Source organism: Eurytemora carolleeae, unplaced genomic scaffold (genome assembly GCF_000591075.1).
Source record: "Eurytemora carolleeae unplaced genomic scaffold, Eaff_2.0 scaffold562, whole genome shotgun sequence".
Classification (NCBI taxonomy): Eukaryota; Metazoa; Arthropoda; class Copepoda; order Calanoida; family Temoridae; genus Eurytemora; species Eurytemora carolleeae.
In genome coordinates this window covers 176,475-196,480 of record NW_019396470.1, presented here as the reverse complement: position 1 = coordinate 196,480, position 20,006 = coordinate 176,475, and the positions used below count along the sequence as shown (strand labels likewise).

The following is a 20,006-nucleotide window of genomic DNA, read 5'->3' as shown; positions in this document are numbered from 1 at the left end:
GGGGGGGGGGAGGGTGCGTTCTTTTAAAATACAAAGTTACAGACAGACAGACGAAAGACGACTTTTCAAAATTAATAACTTTTTGAAAATATTTTTTAATCTGAAGAAAGAAGAGAAAATGCAATTTCCAACATTTGATAGATCTAGGTTCTAGATACATAAATACTGGAAATTCAAGCAAAAAGTCTCCAAAGCTTTTAGAAAGATTGTCAAGTTTGATCATTGAATTGGGGTTATTTAATGGGACCGTAACCGTTATTTCGAGTGACCCTCTATTCAAAGATGCCATAACCTGATTTACAACGGTACACGATAAAACTTTGTCTGATCAATTATTAATTATAAATCAATGTTTGTGTTTCTTTAAAATATTTTTTTCCCATTTTGGATTCTCTTCAAAAGAAGTACTTCGGAACTACTTCTTGCTTTTAGAAGCAATAGAGAAACTCACAGAAATAAACAGTTTATAAGTTATAAAAATGACGCTTTATCTTTTACATTTTTGATCAGATTGAGGTTGTAATTCGAGCATTGCCTTGCATGGAGGGTCACTTAAAATTACGCTAACCGTCCGTTTCAGACTTTTTTTTAAATTTTAAATGATATCCAGAACTGTATGAAATTTAAATATTTTGACTTTTCCCTCCAAAATATGTCTTTTCCATACGAAAAAAAACAAATAAAGTGAAAACCATAAAACTGTGAAATAGGGAGACTACATTTAAGCAATTTTTTGTGCATTTGTTGTTGTTATGAAGCAACTGACCAGTAGCTCAAATATCAATTTATTTTTTTCATTTTACGTTTTTAAGGGAAATTTAAAGGAAGTGACCAAACAAACATTAATAGCTAGCATAATGCATGAAAAAATGCAGCAAAACTTGCCAATAAATCTTGATTAGAGTCTCAAAAGTCAATTTACTTATTTAATTTTACGTTTTTAAGGGGAATTCAAAGGAACCAAAAAATATTTAGAGTGTAATCTATGACGCAAATGCTGCATAACTGGCCACAAAATCGCAACACTAAATAATAATAATTGTAATTCCTAAATCTTGCAAGATTATAATATTAGCAACAGAGTTGGTGTTATTTTGCTTTTCCTGGCATAGAATTCTTTTCTTTCTCTGATTCACTGGCAGAAAAGTTAATTTGTTCATTTTCTTGTTCTCTGCTCAGAGTTTGAAATATATTACATACTTAAAGGGTAAAGGTTGCTATCTCTTACACGATACTAGATACACTCTCGTAGAGAGCCCTTTAGACTTTTCATTAGCATTTCAGTTAGTATCTAACGTATCTAAGTTATCTAATTTATCTGAGCTGCGAACTTTATAATTGGATATTTTTAAAACAGATTGCTTACTCTGCTCTTTTTCTCTCCCTGCTGAATTCCAACCAATGAGATTTCTCTCATAAAATGTATGCAAAATTTCTAATTTCCCGGCTTCTTTGATTGGCCTATCCGGTTTCTCCCAACGCCCCTCGATTTGGTTGAGTTTTATACACTTTTGTGAATACAAACTTAATTGATTAAATTAATCTTGAGATTGACAAAAAGAGAAGATCAAGCTTTGATCTCGATATCCACAATTCTAAAGTTCAGCTCTGAATATTTAAAAGTATCTAAATCTAATTTATAAATCATATCTAAGTATCAAAATATTTATATATCTAAGTTTCTAAATACCTCAGTGTCTAAATATCTAAGTATTTTAATAAATAAGTATTTAAATATCGAATTATCTAAATATCTAAGTATCTAAATATCTGATTATCTAAATATCCAAGTATCTAAATATCTAAGTATCTAAATATCTAAGTATCTAAATATCAAAGTATCTAAATATCTAAGTATCTAAATATCTAAGTATCTAAATATTTAAGTATATATCTAAATGAAAAACTATGAATATATTGAGAAGTAAACATCTCTAGAGCAATCTATACAAAACAAACATCATCTACTACTAAAGAAGTGCTTAATATTGACCGAATATAAGCTTTAAGTCAAACATATGCTCTTTAAAGCCTTAAACAGTCACACTTAATGTAATTTTAAGATTTTAAATTTATAATTTCGTCGAAACGTTAATCATGTTTTTATCTTACTTCAAATTAACTGATTGCTTGCCATAAACTCTACTTTGATTTGATGGAAATCAAGGTTTGGAATATATCAGGGTTTAATTAGATGTTAAAATTAAAAAAATCGTGTTTGTGGCAAGTTTTAAGTTTTACCTTTTTACCTTAATCAACCCAATAAATCTATTTAACCGACCAATTGATACTAATTGGTAATTAAACCTCATTACTGAAGAGTTAAACGACATGCTTGATTTAATTAACCACTGGACCTTTTAATCTAGTTCTAGTGTTTAGTTCCAATACACAGTGGGGGAGGAAGGAGGGGGATGTAATTTCCCCCTTTTCACGGGGAATAGTGTAATTTCCCCATTATATTGGCACCCTGTTCTTATCCAGTGTGTAATTTGTTTGTTTGGACAGCTTACTGGTCTCTAATCTATAGGGAGGATTTTCACTTGAAGGACATGGAACCCTAAATAGGATAGAGAAGAACAGACACATACATTCAAGAACGCCCCTCTTTCTTCCACATTTACACTTTTAAGATAGATATGTTCAGTAAAAATGATAAAGATGTTTTGACTTGTATTTCGCTCAGTTCCAACAAACATAAACAGTTTAAAAAATTGACGGATTTCCAATTTAAAGGGACAGTAAAGGAAAAATGAAAGGGGGTATAGGCTGAAAGCTAATCACTTTAGCTCTTCACTAAAAATGTGAAAATTAAACATTTTTAAAAAGCTTTTGACCCAACAAATTCAAATATGTGAAATATCTGAAATTTATGTGACGTTTCTTAAAATATTAAAAATACCTAAAGATAATTTTCTAGCAAGACACTGTTTCAAATAAATAAATATTGAAAGAAATTCAAATTTCTAATTCATTAAATCTTTGCAACTAAATTGTGTAAAACTTAAATATTTCAAACTTGGATTATTTAATTACAGCAGAATTTAAAGTTTGAATTATCAAAGTGCAACGATGTTTGGTAGCAAAGATATAGGTATTAGAAAATCAGAGTTTGTGTCTCAGACTCAATTTCTTTATTCTATAATGTTAATTGCCTAATCCTACGTCTACATTATTCTAGTGTATTTCTAGTTCTCAGTATCTCCTGCAGATATTTCTATTCATATTATTTTCCCTTTGTATGCATTTATATATAACTTCTGCAGAACAATAGATAAGAATTGTAAATATAAATAATGCGTTGTTGGAAATATCTCAGTCGATAATTCCCTTAAAAAGCTCTCATAAGCGGTAAAGTTGAATTCATGAGTATAAGAAAAGGTAGAATTTTAGAAAAGTTCAAAAATACGAATAAGATAATTTTTGATCGGCAAGGGAATACTGAACACTTGCCTCAAACTCGCATATTTAAATATTTGAAAAAAGACAATATTTTGTCGGTTTCAAAAGCATTTAAAACAAAGAGTTTAAAGCAAATGTTTAGTTTCATAGTAAAAGGAATTGAGCCTTTGCCACAAACTCTGACTACCCAAGATCGTAAACTTTAGATATTTCAAACGATGAGTTCTGTTAGTTTTAAATTACAAAGGTTTGCACAGTCAGGTTACATAGATATAGCCGTTAGAAAGTTTGAGTTTGTGGTAAAGACATTATTCCTTTGAAAAGAACAATAAAATTCAATTTAAAAAAAGTATTTATATCTTCAATAAACCACGTTTCCCCTTTTTTGGGGGGAAAGGTTCTCTTTTTTTCTATATTTATTATTTTATTTAACAGTTTCAGCTGCAATGAATTTATCCGACCATTCTATATTACATATTCTTAACCTCTACATCTATATATAAATTTGGCTTGTCTGTCTGGGTGTTTGTTTGTTTGTCTGTCTGTTTGTATCCAATAAACGTCAAAACAGCTGAACCGATCGGGCCCAAATTTTTTGTGGGACATCACGTGACCACAGGGAAGGTTTATGAATGATCAACATTTCAAATATTTGTCTCCATCAAAATTCGATCTTCATTAAATTTTTGAAAATTTTGAAAATCCACGAAATTTTTTGTGAAAATCCGCGAATTATTTTTGTTTTGTTTTACGATGTACACAAAGAGAACATGTTCACAATTAATTTAGAAGATGGGCGCGAAGCGCCCTCTAAGGCTAGTCGAACTAGATAAGTAATCATCATAGTTAACCAAAAATGTGCGATTTCTCAATTAGAAATGTTCTAAAATGTAAGTCCAGTGGCCGAATTTAAAGAATTTGAGCGGCGGTTTAAATTTAAGCCGCGGTTTAAATATGGTTGGTTCCACTTAAAATTGTATCAAATGTTTCAAGATTCAAGCCGGCGCTGAATTTAAACCGGGTTTTGGCTGATTTAAACCGCGGCTCAAATTCTTTAAATTCCATCTCAGAACTACAGAAAAAGTATAAGTAGGTTATAGTTGTAGTAAGTTCAAAACCAAAGACGAACGAAAAATGTCATAGCTAGATGCAATTTCGGAGTTATTGTAGGGAAAATCTACTGTTTTCTGGCAACTTTTTGATCCAAACAGTTTTTTTGTTTTCCGGACATGAATTCTATAATCTTTTTGTAAGACTTAAAATATCATAATTATAATTATCCGAAACAATTTCAAGAATATATTCATTGAACTTATAAATGTAGATTCCATAAAAATATGAAATTGTAGTAGAAAAAAGCACTCCAAAACAGATGTTGGCATCGGTATTTGTTTTGTGGTGAACATTAAAAAATAAAAATCAATTTTACATATCTAAATATATAAAATTAGTAATACAATAATTTACAGTACAGGGCAAAAACAGCTGAAATGACATAATATTTTTCGAAAGCTAAATATTTTTTAATTAAACCCTTAAATTCCTAGATAATTTTTTCTGCTACTTAATCTTTTCTATAGTGAAGAATATACAGTGAAAACTTCAGTGAAATAAGAAAAAGTGAAAATGTAGAAAAATCTCGATATGAATAAAAAATATGATCCTGAATATACCTATTCCATTCTGTCAGAATAAGGCTGGATTTCACGCCAATCTCGCGGATTATCTCCAACTTGACTAATGAATGAAATTGAAATTGTAAAATGTTTTGATAAGAAGAAACCCCCAATGTTGCAGTGAAGTATGATAAGGAATAAAGTCAGAAAGACATGTCACTTGAACGCAGGAAAGTTCCAAATCAATCAATCAATTGATCAATTGATAAACAAATCTACTTTCTAAAACTGTATTGAAGAAAAGCATAATTTTTTGCCACAAACTCTAATTTTTTAATCCATTCACCTTTGTAGAAATTTCAAACTATGAATTCTGTTAGGTTAAAGTCTTCGTTTGAAAAATCAGGTTGCAAAGATATAGGGACTCAAAAAATTGAGTTTGTGGCAAAAACTCAGTACTTTACGAATTGCAAACGTCATCTTTCCACTAGTGAATCTGATTAATAATCTAATTATGAAGAGTCTGGTTTAGATTGTCAAGATTTAACTTAGTTTACTGAGTTTCAAGTAATATAAACTTTTATTAACTTTTCCGGAACTTTGATGCACTTTATTTATTCAGGTTTTCTACTATCATTTCCATGCTCTTTTAGAATAGAATATTATAATGACTTTAACCATAAGATTTATAAACCATAATTTAAAATTTTATAATTCCTATATCTTTGCAACCTGATGGTGTTAACTCTTTGATGCCAAACTTAGGTTATTTGATCTAGCAGAATTCATTGTTTGTAATATCTAAGTTCCACGGTATTGTGTTGCAAAGAAATATGGAATAGAAAATCTGAGCTTGTAGCAAGAACTTCTAGTTGATTTACTTCAGATCTGAACTGGACCCTAGAATTTAATTAATTATTAATTAATAATTTAATTATTAACTAGAATGTAAATAATTTAATTATTTTAGTTAACGCCTTGATTTTATTTTGCTTTGTAAAATTGACTCATGAAGACTAAAACTGATAATTTTCTAAAGCCTCAGCTTAAAATATATTTTTTTAAAAAGTTATATTTAGAATATCACAATTCTACATCTCCATCTAATGATCCCTCCCCCTGGTCAGCCCGCCCCCCCCTTTCTTCTGTTATTTTACCCCTTTTATTCATTAAAATCTTCTTAATCCAACGTTGGGTCCTCAGGGTTGAATGAAAAATGACTTAATAAAATTGAAAAGTAATCTCCCCCCCCCCGTCCCTCCCCCTCTCCTTTGTCCTTTCTCTCCCCCCTTTTATAGCCTGCCCCCCCCCCTTCCACTTGAGATATTATCAGAATGAAGCCATTTCCCTTGAATATATTTTGATTTATCATCCTCCAGGTTAATATAATTTAAATGTAGGGAATTCAGACCAAAAAATATTTCCCCTCAGTAGAAATTTAAGCAAAATTCAATGATAAATACTAAATTTTTATAACCTTGCCACCTCTCTAATAATAAGACAAGAGTTTTACCTTAACAGTTGGGTTCATTGCAACTATTTTTTTCTTAAACATCATAAAGCATGAAATTTTCATGAATCATGAGCATAATCAGAAATATTTTAAGAATTGATATTTTTGGAGCAAAATCCTCGGTTAAGGTCAATTATAAATGGTAAAAACCTTCCTTTTGACGTTTAGTGGAAACAAATAAACCAAACCAACCCAAATAGATATAATTATCTTCTCAAAAATAAAGATGTCTTTAAAATCAATGTAATTTTAACACAAATTGTGTCAAGAAATGTGTAAAATGTAAGAATTCAACAAAAAGTACAGGAATTTATTAATCTTTAAAATTTTCTCTTGCAAATATTTCAATATTAGGATTTTTAAAGGCAAATGCCATAAACTGTTTCCAGATTTGGTCTATTTNTGATTTTCCATTAGAATTGAGATAGGGAATACATGTCCCTAGTGCTATAGAGAGGGTTAAAAAACTCTAAAGAATGTCGGAAAAATTAAAAATTAGTTTCCATCTTAACTGATTTTATTTCCGGATTCCCAACCTTTCTTGATCTTACGTAACAAAATATTCTTGAATCTTGTTCTCGTTAGAGCTCAGTTTTGAAAGTTTGATTGATTGATTCGTTGATTGATAAATTGAATTGGGACAGGAACGCCAAACCACCGTCAACCGGCGGTATATTTGGGGGCGGAGGAACTTCTTCACCAATCTTTGGAACTCTTCACAGAGGTTTTACGGTAAGGTGTCACGGAAAGATCGCCGTATTTGGATCGCCAATTTAAACCCGAGTTATTTAAGATTTGTTAGTAACAATCTTAGGAGTACACCCATACTCTTTTTCAATGATATAGAATAATAGTACAAATATTACAGGGAGTGTTTTTGTTATAAACATCAAAAATGCAAAAAACTTTAATTATATTATTTGTTTATTTGTGCGTCAAACTTGGAGATAAAAATTGTTTGTTGCAAGTTAAAATTTAAAATATACAGTAAATCGATCTACACAAAGAATAAATTTACACTTTTGGCGTAAAAAAGAATACAATTCTAGACTGGTATGGTATTACTGGTATAGCTTTGTAACCTTTTAGCTCTTTTTAGGCCCAATTATAAGAAAAGCAAATTTTGTATATTGGAGTTTGAAAACTTTTTAAAAATCGGAATTATGATTCAAAACATGTTATTAAACAAGGGGGAAGTTCAAAATTTTTTGCTGGCAGGTGTTATGGTTTCTTGCTCATACATACGTTAAGCTAATTAAACATATCTAAGCTAAAAACTTTGAATGGTGAATATCAAGATCAATGCTTGATGCTTTCTTTTTGCTAATCGCAAGACTAAATTAGTCTTTAGATCAATTTCTAGTGATTTTGAGATGCGCTATTTAACTTTAGAAAACCCGGTTTTTAATTTTCCCGCATTTGTGTGTCATATCAATTGGACTAATGATCGATTTAACAAACGTAAGTTTTGGATTTATGTTTGAGACTAACGTTCAAAATTACTATTGTCTTCAAATGTGATAAAATATGTTTTTTAATAAGTTTACATTAACATTATTAAATTTATATTTGTTTAAATGTTTTAAAAGCTGGCTTCTGAACTCCTGACTTTAGTTCAATCGGATATTAGTCCAATCGATAAAGCATCGTATCTGTATTTTTAATCAAACGTATCTTTATTTAATGTAGTAGTTAATCCAACAAGAGCGGATTAAAAAGAAAATTAAAAGTTTTCACAGTAGATATTCAGATTAAGCGATCAGGATTAAGGGTATCCAATTCTAAAGTTTTCAGCTTTATAATTATGGATATCGAGATCGATTCTTGATCTCAAGAATTGTTTAAACTTTAGTTTGTATCCAGAAACGTGTATAAAATTCAACCAATCAGAGGGGCGTTTGGAGGAACTATCATTGATTGGAACAAAGTAGGGATGATCTAAAAAGAGAGAAAAGAGTGAATTAAAAGTGTCTACATACAATGAATTTAGATTAAGATTTAGGTATTATAACTATTCATAACACTGTTGTTTGGTTCGCAGTGTTATAAAGTCTTCAATTTTATTTTTATTTAATTGAAAAAATATTTTGGAAATATCCTATTCTTTGGAGAAAATCCGGGAACCGCAATCAAAACTTTATAGCACACGTGCAGTAATGTACAGGTTATCTAGATTATTTAACTTTATTGCACGTTCATTATGAAATTCATGATAAAGCGAGGAAGAATAATAAAGCACACTCGATCCAGTCATTTATCAAATAAATTTGGAAAGTACAGACTTACAGATAAAAAATAAAAGAAATGAATAATTGAAATTTTGGGACTTTTTTCTCCTTTTTAGACAGTACATTTAGAAAGGTGTATTTTTCTCAAGACATAAAGGTTTAAATATGAATTTATGATGTTCTTGAAACAGAAAGAGAAACATTTCTTAAATTTAATCCTTTTATCTCATTTTGTGCTGTGTGTAAGAAAAAAGGAAAATGTGTTGAAATGTCTTGTATTTTCTAAATAACTTAAAAACAGTTGACATTTGAACTTCTTCATTTTTTTAGCTTCATAGTTTTGAATGAATTTTGCGAAAAAAATTGTTAATGCATAATTATTATCAATTTAGCTTCGGGGTTAAAGTTTATATGTTTAAACAGCCCTTAACAAATGGATGTAATATTATGTGCCACATGTTAATATTTCTTTAAAGTAAAACTATTTATTTTTTATTTTAAAAAGGACTAACTCTTAGGAAAAGGGGGGGAGAAAAACAAAAATATTCCAATCGGGAGTGGGTTAAAGATTCTAAAACCTTGATATTTTAAGAATGTATCAGGGATCGTGTTTAATTCCCCCCCCCCCCCTCCCTCCCCTTCTCAAGCCTTTTAGGGTTTTTAATTGGTCCTTGGTTTATTCTTTTGTCTATAGCTAGCTGCCTCTCTCTCCTACTCATTTTACTGATCATTAAGCAATTAATCTGAACATTAAACCCCTACTTTACTGCTCAGTAAGTAGTTCCGAGAACTTTAATTATAAAATATAAATTCAATTTAGGAAATATCCTTTATGTGTAAGCAGGTAAAACTAGGAAATTTTTAAAGGGGGACGCGGGGAGGAGGGGGGTGGGGTTGTGGTGTGAAATTATGTGTTTGCCATGCGCACCGGCGATAAACTTTAAAAAAACGAAAATAAGGGGTGGATGCCCTTTAAAGCATAAATATTGGGCAATCAGAGACTTCTTTACAGCAAACTTGAATTAATTTTTACAGCAAACTTTAACTCATTTTTACAGCAAACTTTTACTCATTTTTACAGCAAACTTGAACTCATTTTTACAGCAAACTTGAACTCATTATTACAGCAAACTTGAACTCATTTTTACAGCAAACTTGAACTCATCTTTACAGCAAACTTGAACTCATTTTTACTGCAAACTTGAACTCATTTTTACGGCAAACTTGATCTCATTTTTACAGCAATCTTGAACTCATTCTACTGTATTTTTATTCTGGGGCAAGAGCATGCTTCCAAGCCAATGAAAGCGAGAGAGTGGAAATCTTTTTAAATATTCAATAAGAAAAACGTTTTTGATCGTTACATAATAAATAATCACGGTTTTCATTTTTTTTAGCAAATTAACTGAGTGAGACTGCAGGGCGCATTTGTTAGTTCAAGAGAGTGTGCACAACGGAATTGATTCTTAGCCACAAACTAAAATTTTATAATCCCTCTATCTTTGCAGTCTAATGTTGTAAACTTAGATTATTTGATCTAACAGAATTGTTTGAACTATCTATTGACTAAGCATGGGTTGTAAAGATTTAGAGATTAGAAAATGAGAGTTTGTGACCAAGACTCAAAAAATTATAAATCTGAGTGATTTCTGTGTTTTAAAAGAAAAATATTCTAGACTTATTAAAGGCAATAATGGAATTTTATAATTGCCAAATCAGAAAAAATGATAATCAAAAACTATTTTTTTTTCTAACCATACATCAAGAATTTAAAAGCAGGATGCGGTTTTGGTCAAACCGGATAAAATCTCAATGTTGTAAATATGATCCTGAAATCATATACAAGGTGTCCAACGAAACATGACAGTTGGTGAATAGTTTTAAATGTCGTGTTCCATAATACTGTATTAGTTATTTAAGACTTGTCGCAGTTTATTTCGTTAAACAAATCTTTTACCCAACTATTTATTTGTTTAAAAATAAATTTTACTATAATATCACTACCATTTAGTAGTTCTTATCATCATCTTTGGTATCAAACAACTTATCAAATTATGGAAGAAGACATTTGAAACTATTCACCAACTGTCATGTTTCGTGGGACACCCTGTATCATATATAATGTAGATACTACATTTATCCCTTTATACCATTATTTTAGAGTCCTGTTATAGAAGTTTCCTGCAAGTTGTTATATAGTTAGTTTTATAGAATACTTTACATACAGGGTGTCCCAAAGAACATAGGAATTCAGTGACAAATTCGATATCGTCTTTGTTATGACTTAGCATTAGCATTGTAATACCTAATTTCAAAAGCCATAGTATTATTATGTCTGCTAGACTTTATTTTATGAAAAGGGTAAAAGACTGCAAAGATGTGTCTATAATGTCTCAGCAAGATGAACAGTGACAAGTTTTACCTGTTTGTATTCTGCAATTTTCTTGTTTTACCGTAAAACCGTATGCAGTCAAAACCTAAACAAACAAAATGTGAACATAGCAGACGAAACTCTTACAGATATCAGTAGGTATCACTATAATAAATCAAAGAATTATTTAAAAAGACGATATCGAATTCGTCACTGAATTCCCATGTTTATTGGGACACCCTGTACAATCTATTTATATTAAGTACAAAGCTCCAAACTCTCGGTATATAGTATCCCCAATCAGAAATTATTAACTCTTTATAAATAGAACCCATAGTTCAATCATCGATTTTAAGCGTTGGGCAGAGAGATTCAGAAACATCATAAATCTAAAGAACCGCATGCAGGCGTAATTTTAAGTGAATTTCCCTTTGTAGTGGCATGTTTGATTCACAATGGTGCCCTTTAAACCTTTATCTATGAACAAGGAAAAATGAGTGTGTTATAGAGCTCACTCCTGTATGCCAAGTCCATTAGCGCCAGATCCAATCAGGGTTCAGTCATGTGCTTGTATGTCTATTCTGAACCAATAGATATTGCATAGCGGTAACATCTATCCTTCTAACTATTTCATCATCCAATTAGAGATAAATCCTTATTTCGGCGCTATACCCTGAATGGAAATATTTACTTTTACTAAAACTATAGTGACAGTGTACACATCTTATTATTATCTTATCATATCCAGTTGAAGGTTCATTGTAAACATATTTTTAGAAGTAATGCACACATTATGAATTGGTTCACCAAAGTTAAATCACCACATACTTTAATTTTTGAATCTCTACATCTTTGCAACCAGATGGTGGAAACTTTTTACTATTTGTCTTGCAGAATACATACATTGAAACAAGGTTAGATAAGGTCCTTATAGAACTTTGTGCTTAGAATACACCAAATTCCGTAATATACAAGAACTCATTTTCGGTGGCTGTACAATTGTATATTTGTTGTTTGTAAACAAACGAAACCGAAACTGTATTGAACCGAAATATAAAATTTACCCAGTATTATAAGATAGAAAATAAACTGACAAAAAAAATGAAATATAATCACTAGATATGCTTTAAAAAGAATAAAGCCTCTGTAGATATTCATGGAGGACAAATTAATAAAAAAGAAGTGGAAGTACACAAGTTGGCTTACTAATTATTTAAAAGAGCTCTGTAAGCTATAAGGAAAGATTTTTGAAAATTTTGATCAAATCTTTTTTTCAAATACATTTAAATTTTTATTGGAGCTCTACAAAAAAATATAGTATCCTAGCGTAAACTAGTTTTTTTTTTAATTCAGAATCATACATCATATATAATAAATACATGCTTAGATGATGCACCTTTGAGAAGATTGAAACGTTCTTGATTGATACTTTCTTTTACTCGTAATAGAAAATAATACAATGCTTGCGACCAACTTGTTCATTTTACATTGCTAAACATTAATTTTAGATACTTCTAAATGTCCGTTCTATCTAAAATAATTTCAAAATTTATCAGTTATAAGGGCAAGTAAAGAGTTATTTTCCAATTTCCTGGTCACTAAGTTTAATTGATGTGGATCTTATAGAACTCGTCAACATTTTTGAAAAGAAAACTTTCATGTTGAGAAATTATTTAAATTATTTTTGTCAAAGAAATAGAACCTGTCTGCAACGCTGTACAACGTACAACAGTGTACACTTTACGTAGACGCAAGTTCAAGCAATCCTTCATTGATAGAGAGGCATGGCAGATTCACAAGAGACACGTTTTGTTTAGTTAATAATGATTTATATATATGGACATGTCAGATTTACAAGAGACACGCTTTGTTTAGTTAATAATGAATTAGATATAGGCATGTCAGATTCACAACAGACACGCTTTGTTTAGTTAATAATGATTTATATATATGGACATGTCAGATTCACAAGAGACACGCTTTGTTTAGTTAATAATGAATTAGATATAGGCATGTCAGATTCACTATAGACACGCTTTGTCTAGTTAATAATAAATTAGATATAGGCATGTCATATTCACAAAAGACACGCTTTGTTTAGTTAATAATGAATTAGATATAGGCATGTCAGATTCACAAGAGACACGCTTTGTCTAGTTAATAATGAATTAGATTTAGGCATGTCAGATTCACAAGAGACACGCTTTGTTTAGTTAATAATGAATTAGATATAGGCATGTCAGATTCACAAGAGACACGCTTTGTCTAGTTAATAATGAATTAGATTTAGGCATGTCAGATTCACAAGAGACACGCTTTGTCTAGTTAATAATGAATTAGATATCTATGTTTAGTTTTGAAAGCTGTTTATTTTTATTCATGGTTAAAATACAAATGTAACTTGCAGAATCAAAATGAAAAACTATTTAAATAAAGGGTTACTTTAAACCACGACGAAAGTGCCTGGGAATTGGTCGGTTTTAAAGAATGTTTAGAATTTCTATTTCTTTCAACTGGATTTGTATTGAGCATAACAATGAGCAACTTTGTGCGAAAAAAGATATATTTAAAATCAAAAAGATTAAAAAAGTCAGGAGTAAAGAAATCACCAAAACACGTGTATGCTGCTTGTTTTTTTTTGTTTTTCGATATTTTCAAATCGTTTGATTAAACCAGAAAAAAAATGTTGTTTTTTATTTCAGCCAAAGGAACTGAGTATTTGCAGATTTACGAATCCCTATATTTTTGCCACCCAATGTTGTAGAATTAAACTATAAATTCTGTGTGGTCAAATAATCTAAGTTTGATATAAACAAGTTTAAAACCATTAGTTGCAATGAAATAGTGATTCAAAAATTTGAGTTTGTGGCAAAGACTCAATTCTTTTCTATGTGAATATTTTTAACTTTTTTTAAAATTTAATGTTTCAAGTCGGATGTTTTTTGCAATTTTGAGATGCGAGATTTGTTATTCAATATGTATTGTAAACTATTATTCCTTGGGAACCAAATGTAATGATTCTCTTCCAGTCAAACAAAGGAATCGAGTATTTGTCAAAAACTCCAATTTTCTAATCCCTATTTCTTTGCAACCTGATAGTGTAAATCTTTGATATTTCAAATTTAGATATTTGTTCCATTATTATGTATAGCTGAAATAATTATGCGCCACGGCATTGGGTTGCAGAGATATAGGTTTTAAAATATTTTATTTTTTTACAAAGACTTAATTTCTTTATTTATTGATTTTCAGAAAAAGAAGTATTTATTTGAAAAACAATTAGTTTGTTCTGTAAACTGTTCTAGTTAGTTCTGAAACCCTGAAATAAATATTTTTATTTTAGAATGTGTTGCGAGAATTAGAACAAAAGAAACCTCAACTTGATGAACTAGGCACTTCATGTTTATTTATTAAAAACATTTTCACATTTTTGTTTACACCCCCCCCCCCCTCCAGCTCTCAAATGTGATTTCTAAATTGTAAATTATCTCTGAAATACAAAGATTGTAAAATTCTGTGGATTTTATTTTATCACGTCTAAATTTTATAAATAAAAAATCCGGATATTTTGTTTTAAAAAAATGGGTTTTTATCAATTTCTTAAAACATGATGAATCATTTAGTTCGTACTGCAGACAGTTTGAGAGACAGTCCTATCAAACAGCAAATACCAGCAAAAGGTTAGTTTTTTAGCTAAAGGAACTGAGTCTTTGTCACAAAATCTTTGCAACCTGATGCTCTAAACTTTTGACATTCCAAACTGAGATTTCATAGTTTGAAATGTCTAAGATTTATATCATTGGATTTCTCGTATATAGGAAATAGAAAACTGAAGTTTGTGACAAAGACTCAATCTCTTGTATATTGTATAATTTTCATTGTTTAAAGTTTGACCAACGAACATGAAGTTTGTTATTATAAAGGAAAATTGTCTTTGCTGTATGGAGGATGTAAAAAAATTATAAAATATTTTATGGTAAAGTATATTGTATGGTATGTAGAAGGTGGGGGGGGGGGAGAAGTAGAAAATGTGTAATAAATTATTCAGATGTTTGGTTAGTTGAGTGTCCAGTTTCCCAATTCTACCATTTAAGAGTGTGTCTAAAAGGTGAAATGAATGAATTCAAGAGTGAACTAACAAAAACAGTGAAAGATAAACTTAGTTACTAAACATAACAGAAAATTAGAAATTTATGAAAAAACTGCAGTTTTTACTAACTTTTTGTGTGGCTAAATTTGGTTTTGAATTAATCATAAAGTTTATATTTTTGAATGGAATTTATAGGCCGCAGAAAATTAGAAGCTCTGAGACTTTCTTATTTACTACGAGCTTTCTATTTTACTAGAGAAAGTCTTGTTGGTGAAAGCAATAGGTTTGCTGAAATGTCGTCGTTCTTTAAAACAAAATTGGAAAGGTTCAATCTTGAATGGCAAATGTTTTTCAATGTCGTCTTATAAATCATTCTCTTTGTTTTTGTTTGGAAAGGTCAATTCACGGCCCGCTTATATGTATGCTTCTATCTACCGATTTATACTATTCTGGGCTAGTGTACATGTAACTTTGTCGGTGGGCTACGCAGCTGTTATATCTGAGTGGACCCTAGATATTTTTAGGAAATTTCTAAAACCTCTGCATAGCAAATTTTAGGTTTTATTATAACAAATTTTTACTCTGGCTATTGTTCATTCTATAAAAATATTTTGCAGTTTTAAAAAAGTTTGAAGTGAAGTTCAGGGTCCAAATTAGAGAAGAACTTTGGTAGATAGTGGGCCCTGGAGTAAGCAGAAATGAGATACTGTAGCTAAAATCTTGTTAACATAGCATTTTCTCCAAAATGTGGTCTGCCGTTTTTGTACCTTAAGAATTGCCCAAGATATTAAGAAATTTGTTTAAAATTCAAAATATTAAATATAAAAAAGGTTGTTTAAATCTTTAGTATCTCCAACAATTTGTATAATACAAAGAAGGAGGCTAAATCTTATCAAGTTTTAAAGACTTCCAATGTTTTTCTATACTCCTTTGACATCTTTTAAGTTTACGAAAACCAAAGACAAATTGTTAGTTCCAGGGTCCAATGTCTAACGTACAGCATAACACCCCAGTGAAAAAACCTTAACTATGATATATCCATCAATTATATATCCATGGGTCGATTTATATTATATTTGTATTCAAAGCAAGATAATGACTTTTCCTAAAGTCTGGTATTTACAAAATGAGGTCAGCTTTCTTGGACACATTAAAATGTGAAAGTAACTTAAAAGTGTAAGTTAAAACAAAACATAAAATTGATATAGAAAAGATCAGCTGGGGAGTCAACAAAAAAAAACTATATTAAATGAAGAAAAGGAAAATTATCTAGAACCTAGAATCCAATGAAAAGTTAACGTTGCTTGTTTAAGATAAATTGATTGCGTAAATATTAATTAGATGCAGATTTGCTTATACTAACAAGCTTGTTAGCTAAAATTAAACTCCTATCGGTTTGTTTACAATTAAAATGTACAGTGTTTTCATGGAAGAATGTAGAAAAGCTGTGCTGCTCAAGCTGAGCTTTGTTTATTTCTGCAGTACACAAAATTTGTAAACAAAGTGCTAAGAGTTTCTGGTATACTACATAAACTTTACTATAATAAGTAGAACTAGATATAAGAATATTTATTACACAACAGTTACATTTACACTTGAACTTATGATAAATCCATTTCCTCCAGCTGACCCACACCCACTAATCTTACACTCCTCAGCCTCTATAGTCCACAAAGATGTATCTTCTGCTGCAACTTGTTTAATAAGAAGACCACAGACCCTGTTATGTTGATTTGGATCTTCTCCGTTATAAGATATTCTATTCATCAGCTGAACTGAACATTCGGTTCTTATAGAGAAGTCTCCAACCCCAATATCACAAAATAATCCTTCACAATCATAGGTAAACTTGCAGTAGGCATTATCCTTGAGCCGAGTCCAGGTACAGAACTTCCAATCATCATTTCCCTCCTCGTTGTCAGCATCGGATACAACTGCCTCCAGAAGTGCTGATGAACCAGCAGGATAGCAACCTCCTCCGGATACACTCGAGAAAATGAATCTGGATTCGGGGATTTTCGGAAATCCCACCGCAGTGTGAAAAATTCCCAAAACTGATATGGATATTAATGAAAAGACAAACATGATTGAACTGTAGGTATGTTAGTTTAGGCTGGAATCTTATATACAAGAAGATAAGCAGGTTTATCAGTGATCATTCTAGAATATAATAGACACAACTATTAGTCATTGGGGATTTGATTTTATTTGAACCTAAGAGTGAAGAAATAGTATTGCTTGTCAGTAGGATTAAGTAGTGATGGCCAATGGGTTCTTTTAAACATTTAAGTTTATTAGGCTTTCTAAAGGGTCCACAAAAATTTAGTTTTTAAATCATTGTTTTTTCCAAATTTTTTCGCATAGGATAAAAGTTTGCCAAGCTTAATAAGAGTAAACTTTTACAAAATAAAGTTTTGAAATGTTGGAACATTGCTGCCAAGGTATTGCCCATCATGTCAAGTTTATTATTGCTCTTGTCACAAACTGGAAAAATCCTGAAAAAAATGTCCATCCAAAAATCTGAAACACACTTTTCATAAGATAAAAACTTCTGTGTTCTGTGTTAACGTGTACATCCGTTCTGTTCCATGATGCAAGCATAATTTTAGAATTGTATTTTGAATACTTTGATTAAACTAGCTAGAGATTTATTTGAATATTTAGACCTAAAGGTCAATGGCTTCTAGAGCAATTAGCTCTGGCTAGCATTACGATTTCTTGTGACTTTTTTTTTCTTTTGTGTAATCTTAGTATTAGTCATAAATTACTTTTAAAATTGAGAGATTACAGTGAACTTGTTTGTTGAAGCTAATGATTTTAACCTCAGACTAAGGCTCCGGCAAAGTTAACTCTGGTTATGAGTCCCTAAAAACCAGTTCAAATATCTCTATAAGCATTACATGACTTTTATAGCAGTGCACCAGTATAAAATACCAGTAAAAGATATTAAATTACAAACAAGACAATATTGAATTTGAAACAAAATCCAAAATGTGAACCAGGCACATTTGTTGTCTGCTCTTTTTATTCCTTCATTAAAATTAAAATTAAGATGATAGAATAATAAGTTCTGAGAATTGGTAAGATTTAAGTATCTTTTTTGTACTATGAAGTATTTACTATAAATTAAACATGTTTAAGTCTCAGTTTCAAACTTAAAGAAACTTATATTTTACAATCCTAGATGGATATACAGAATGTTTCACATTTTTTATCAATGCTTAGATTCTTATTTAATTAAATAAGCCTTGCAATACTGCAATACTGCAATATCCTGTTTTTGTTTAATGATATGTTTTATGATTATTTTTTTATTTAAATCCAGAATCAAATAACACGTAAATGTAAACGATGATTGGAGAAATTATTAATTTAGTAACTTTCCAAACTTGTTTATCTTTTTGTAAAGTAAAAATATATTTGTTTGAATAATTTCAGCCTTAAATAAAGTCAGAGGTTATTTTGATAAGGAAAAGAATTTATTCCTTTTAATGCATTTTTTGTTGTGACCCTAACAGAAAAATTTGGACTTAAATTTTAGAATACTTTTTAGAAGTAGGAGAAGCAGGATTTAATTTTTCAATTTTCACTAATAGATAGAGAAACTGTATCCTTTTTGTAAAGTACACTAACATTAGACAAAAAAATCCTTGTACTGGTTCAGATTATGCAACAATTGGAGCCCTGTGATATATACACTTTGTTTGTCCGTCTCTTTGTCTGTTTCTCTGTTTGTAACCAATAAACATATCAATGATACAGCCCAAAGGAACTGAATCTTTGCCACAGACTCAAATTTTCCAATTCCTATTTCTTACTAACCTAATGGTGAAAACCGTTTATGGATATTTGAAATGGAAAATTTTGCCTGGAAAAAAACATCAAAATTTATTTTTTTATATATTTTTTAATTGAGAGTATGATGAAAAATGGCAACTTTAAAAACAAGACTTAAAAGCTTTGAAAGTAACTTGAAAAAAACTAGTTTCTGTAGAAGCCATATACAATTCAACAAAGAAAAAGATTTAACAAAGACAAAAGATAAGCAAAATATCATAAAAAAATGTTATTCAAAATTTGTATTTAAACTTTTATTTACATTTTTTTTATAAACTTTGATTAACCTTTCTTACAAAATGTCCAATAAAAACAATCATAATGTATCATACTTATTAATCTTTATTAGATTATCCAACAACAGTTACATTTACGCTTGATGTAATAACATAATCATTTCCATTTGACGATCCACATCCAGTGATCTTGCATTCCTCAATCTCTACTTTCCAGACAGAGCTATCATCTCTAGTTACTTTTGGAATTGCCATCCCGCAAATCCTGTTGTGGTAATTGGGATCTTCTCCTGTAAAATTGATTCTATTTGCCAATTGAACAGTGCATTCGGTTCGGATAGAAAAATCTCCACTTCCAATATCACAGAAGATTCCAGAACAGTCATAGGTGAACTGGCAATAGGCGTTATCCCTCAGTCGTGTCCAACGACAGAATTTCCAGTCATCATTCTCCTCGGGTTTGTCTTCGTCAGTAACAATAGCTCTAAGAAGTGCTGGAGATCCTACCTTATATTGACCTCCTCCAGACACTTCAGTGAATATAAACTTGGGTTCACCTTGAGTTGGTACTGCTTGGCTTGTATTCAGGATTACAAGAACTGAAAGAAGAACAGATATTTGAAGAAACATGTTGTAGAAGTGAATTACAAAGATAATCAGTACCTTATATATAGTGGGAGATAAGGTCAAACTTTATCTATTCTGACTAAACT

At 30.4% G+C, this 20,006-nt stretch overlaps 1 protein-coding gene across 1 annotated transcript in view; it reads left to right on the top strand.

Moving 5' to 3' along the window:
* LOC111703894 (uncharacterized) overlaps window positions 1-15,300 on the top strand; it is a 19,182-nt gene extending 3,882 nt beyond the window's left edge. The window contains exons 2-6 of the mRNA XM_023475979.1: window positions 4,950-5,248; window positions 7,176-7,263; window positions 14,474-14,522; window positions 14,754-14,810; window positions 15,179-15,300. Of these exons, the coding sequence (XP_023331747.1) occupies window positions 5,232-5,248; window positions 7,176-7,263; window positions 14,474-14,522; window positions 14,754-14,810; window positions 15,179-15,300 (333 nt within the window). The 5' untranslated portion in view covers window positions 4,950-5,231. The remainder of the gene's footprint in view (window positions 1-4,949; window positions 5,249-7,175; window positions 7,264-14,473; window positions 14,523-14,753; window positions 14,811-15,178) is intronic.
* Window positions 15,301-20,006: the final 4,706 nt, after the last annotated feature.